The 3,025-nt window shown below is 43.3% G+C and overlaps 1 protein-coding gene across 1 annotated transcript in view; it reads left to right on the top strand.

Annotated features, from left to right (window-relative positions):
- The window catches only part of MAGI1 (membrane associated guanylate kinase, WW and PDZ domain containing 1), a 432,678-nt gene extending 429,959 nt beyond the window's left edge, over positions 1-2,719 (top strand). Inside the window, 1 exon segment of the mRNA XM_018554478.1 lies at positions 1,741-2,719. Within this exon segment, the coding sequence (XP_018409980.1) occupies positions 1,741-2,540 (800 nt within the window). The 3' untranslated portion in view covers positions 2,541-2,719.
- The last annotated feature ends 306 nt before the right edge of the window (positions 2,720-3,025 follow it).

Genomic DNA, 3,025 nt, shown 5'->3' with positions numbered 1-3,025 from the left:
TCCAGCGATGAGTCCTTATTTCACCCTTTAAGAGCTACATCTTCCAGAAGAACCATCAGCATCCAACACTTCCAAGTGTGTCAAATTCCTACACCCCCCACTATGTGCTGTGGTTCCATCCACCAGCCCCTGGGCCATTACAGGACACAGTAGTGAAACAAGTGCGGTAGAATGAAGCCACAGAACACACCCGGAGTCCAGGCATATGACACACCCAGAAGATTCTGCTCAGGTGAACTATGGGCTCAGTGCTTTTCCCCATAGTTCTCCCCAGGGTAGTGGGAGGACATATACTAGCGTCCTCCCATGACCCAAAGCTCAGTATACTGCGAGCTACAGCTGTCTGGTTGTAGCTGTTTACATTACTGTCTGGAAATGTAGCTGTCTACATTACTGTCTGGATCCACCCAGCTCCGTGATTGACAGTTGGCTCTGCCTATCTAGAGCCAGCTGTATCCGTCCGTTCCGCCAGTCAGCGCTGGTGGATCAGACAGGGGAGGGGGGGAATCCCTGCAGGGAGTTGTGAGTGACAGTCACGGCTCTGCAGGGACATGATCGAGAAGTGAGTGAGTGACTGTATGTGTTCGCTCACTTCCCGATCTATTGAGCCGACGTGTGACAGTTTCATTGTCACACATCGGCTCGAACTATGAGCCTGAGTGATTTTCACTCACCTCATAGTTCTCCTTTAAGCCTCAATAATAGGTGTAAACTGTTATTAAATTGTATTCTTGTCCTGTCAGAGCAGAAATATCAGGCCAGCGTAACCTCCCCAGGGAGACTGACTTGTCTTCTGCCATAAATCAGCGCAGGCAACTGACACTCTCTCCAAACTGCTAAGGCTACAATTGTCAATTAGCAAATATTTAAAATTTTGGCTATAAAATCCTGACCTAACCCATATTACACGACAGTTAGATTAGGCTAGTGATAGGAAGGTCTTACAGCTTGACACTCAGTTTGGCAATTCTGCTCTGACAGGGAGAGAGAATATAAGTGAATGATCAAAATCAGGTGACCCCTCAGAACTAAGGCTGCATCATTATAGCAATTCAAGAGTAAAGATTTGCAGGGTTATTCACAAAACGGTGAAGGGTTTGGAGAAGGCAGGAGAGGTGAACAATCTAGGCCAAAAGAGCCGATTTAGAAAAATTCTCCTAATCAGCTCACTTTCCAGCTCAGATTGTTCACTTCTCCTGCCTTCTCCAAACACTTCACCCTTTTGTGAATAGCCCTGTAAGAGTATTAAATATGCCTATTGGTGACTAGTTCTCTTTAAGGGAAGATTGGTTCACTGCTAGATGTGAACATGACTGTTTTATTCTACGAACTACCCAACTTCAGGATCTGCTTGTTGAAATTTCCTCAGGAATGAAATTCACCACCAAGCCTCTTTATCATTATGCAGTAAATGACCCAAGCAAATGACTCAGAAGTACAATGAAAAATATTTGAATGTGCCACTTTTCCTCTACTATGAACATCCTAATTACTGCAGTGCCACTGAGCGGTGCTACATCTTTTAAGGAGGTTGCAACTGTTAAATTGGCAATCAGAGGTAGATTTAAAACCAGCATTTACTAATGTAGGCATTCAATAGATGCATCTGTCAATACAATTAACAGGCTTCAGTTAATACTCCTGCAGACTGCATTAACAAATGTGTGTTGCATACACTAACTAAAGGGATAGTCTTTTTTTCACATATGCGCAAAACTAATTTTATTTTTCCCTCTCCAGAAGCCAGCAGTGACAGGAACAGCCCCACAGCCAGCTCACAAAATCTTTCGCAAATGAATACTTTGCCATCAGAGAGACATCTCATGCCATTGGAGTTCAGTTACCCACCAAATACTCACAAGTCATTACAGCATGAGGAAAAACGGACTCACTTCAAAGACCCAAAGGGCAGCAGGGACTACAGTAGACAACATAATGACCATCACACTTGGAATGGGTCCTCTAAAAACTATTCTGTACAGAGTGGCCGAAGGGACAGGTCTCCCGAAGCCAGACGGCCAAGGCAAGGGGAAAAAATGGCAGTCAACGGGCAGAAAAAAATGTCTCCTGACAAGAGAACTGAAGGGACGAGGAGTGCTGAAAACACTTTAGAGAGGAAAGAAAAAGATCGTCATGAGAAGAGGAGAGACAGTTCTTCTCAGAGAAACAGGGAAAGGTCACCTGTGCGGAAAAGAGATGGGTCACCTAGCCGTAGAAGAAAGTCACTGGATCGCTTTATGGATCAAAGGAGATCACCGGATCGTAGGAGAGAGAGTTCTCCTGAACGAAGAAGAGCAAAGTCATCTGACAGAAGAAGGGAAAGATCTCCTGAGAGAAGACGGGATCGCTCCCCTGAAAGGAGGAGAGAAAGGTCTCAAGAAAGGAGGAGGGAAAGATCTCCAGACAGACGAGGCCGAGATCAAAAATCCAGCAACCGAGATGATCGTAGTCTGAAGTCTGATACTATGAAAAATGCTAGACATCCCCCAGACCAACGGAGGAAACCCTATAAGGAATGTATCACAGACCTCAGTATCTGATCAATCTGATGTCACATTCCAGCCTTTTCATTGTAAGGCTTTGAGAACAAAACTTCTTTATAGTGTCTTACTTAGCACCCAACACGTAATGACCCTGTACTACCATGAAATGTTTTATGCAGATGAAACCTTACTACAGAGTGTTGTGCCTGATGTATATTAAAGAAAGTATTTTTGATGTATCTTTTTTTAAGTTATTTGCCAAATGTAAACCCCTAAGGGATAGAACATGCTCTTCGAGGAGGTATTTTATGGACTGTGTTCACTTTTGGACTTTTATTTCGGACATCTGTAGAACATTTTCATGGCACTGGACAGTAAACTGTAAGCTTTTTTTTCTCATTCTTTGGCTAGGCTTCATCAACAAGTTTCTTTTTCTGACTGTTATCTAAAATAACAACTGATGTAATTAGAAATCTATAGGCCGATAGTAAGAACGTATGAAATGTGGAAACGTTTTTGAAGAATTCTAACTGATCTAATGG

The sequence above is a fragment of the Nanorana parkeri genome, unplaced genomic scaffold (assembly GCF_000935625.1).
Source record: "Nanorana parkeri isolate BGI_ZX_2015 unplaced genomic scaffold, ASM93562v1 scaffold9, whole genome shotgun sequence".
NCBI lineage: Eukaryota > Metazoa > Chordata > Amphibia > Anura > Dicroglossidae > Nanorana > Nanorana parkeri.
Note: the sequence above shows the minus strand (reverse complement) of the source record. Positions and strands in the feature narration are given on the sequence as shown.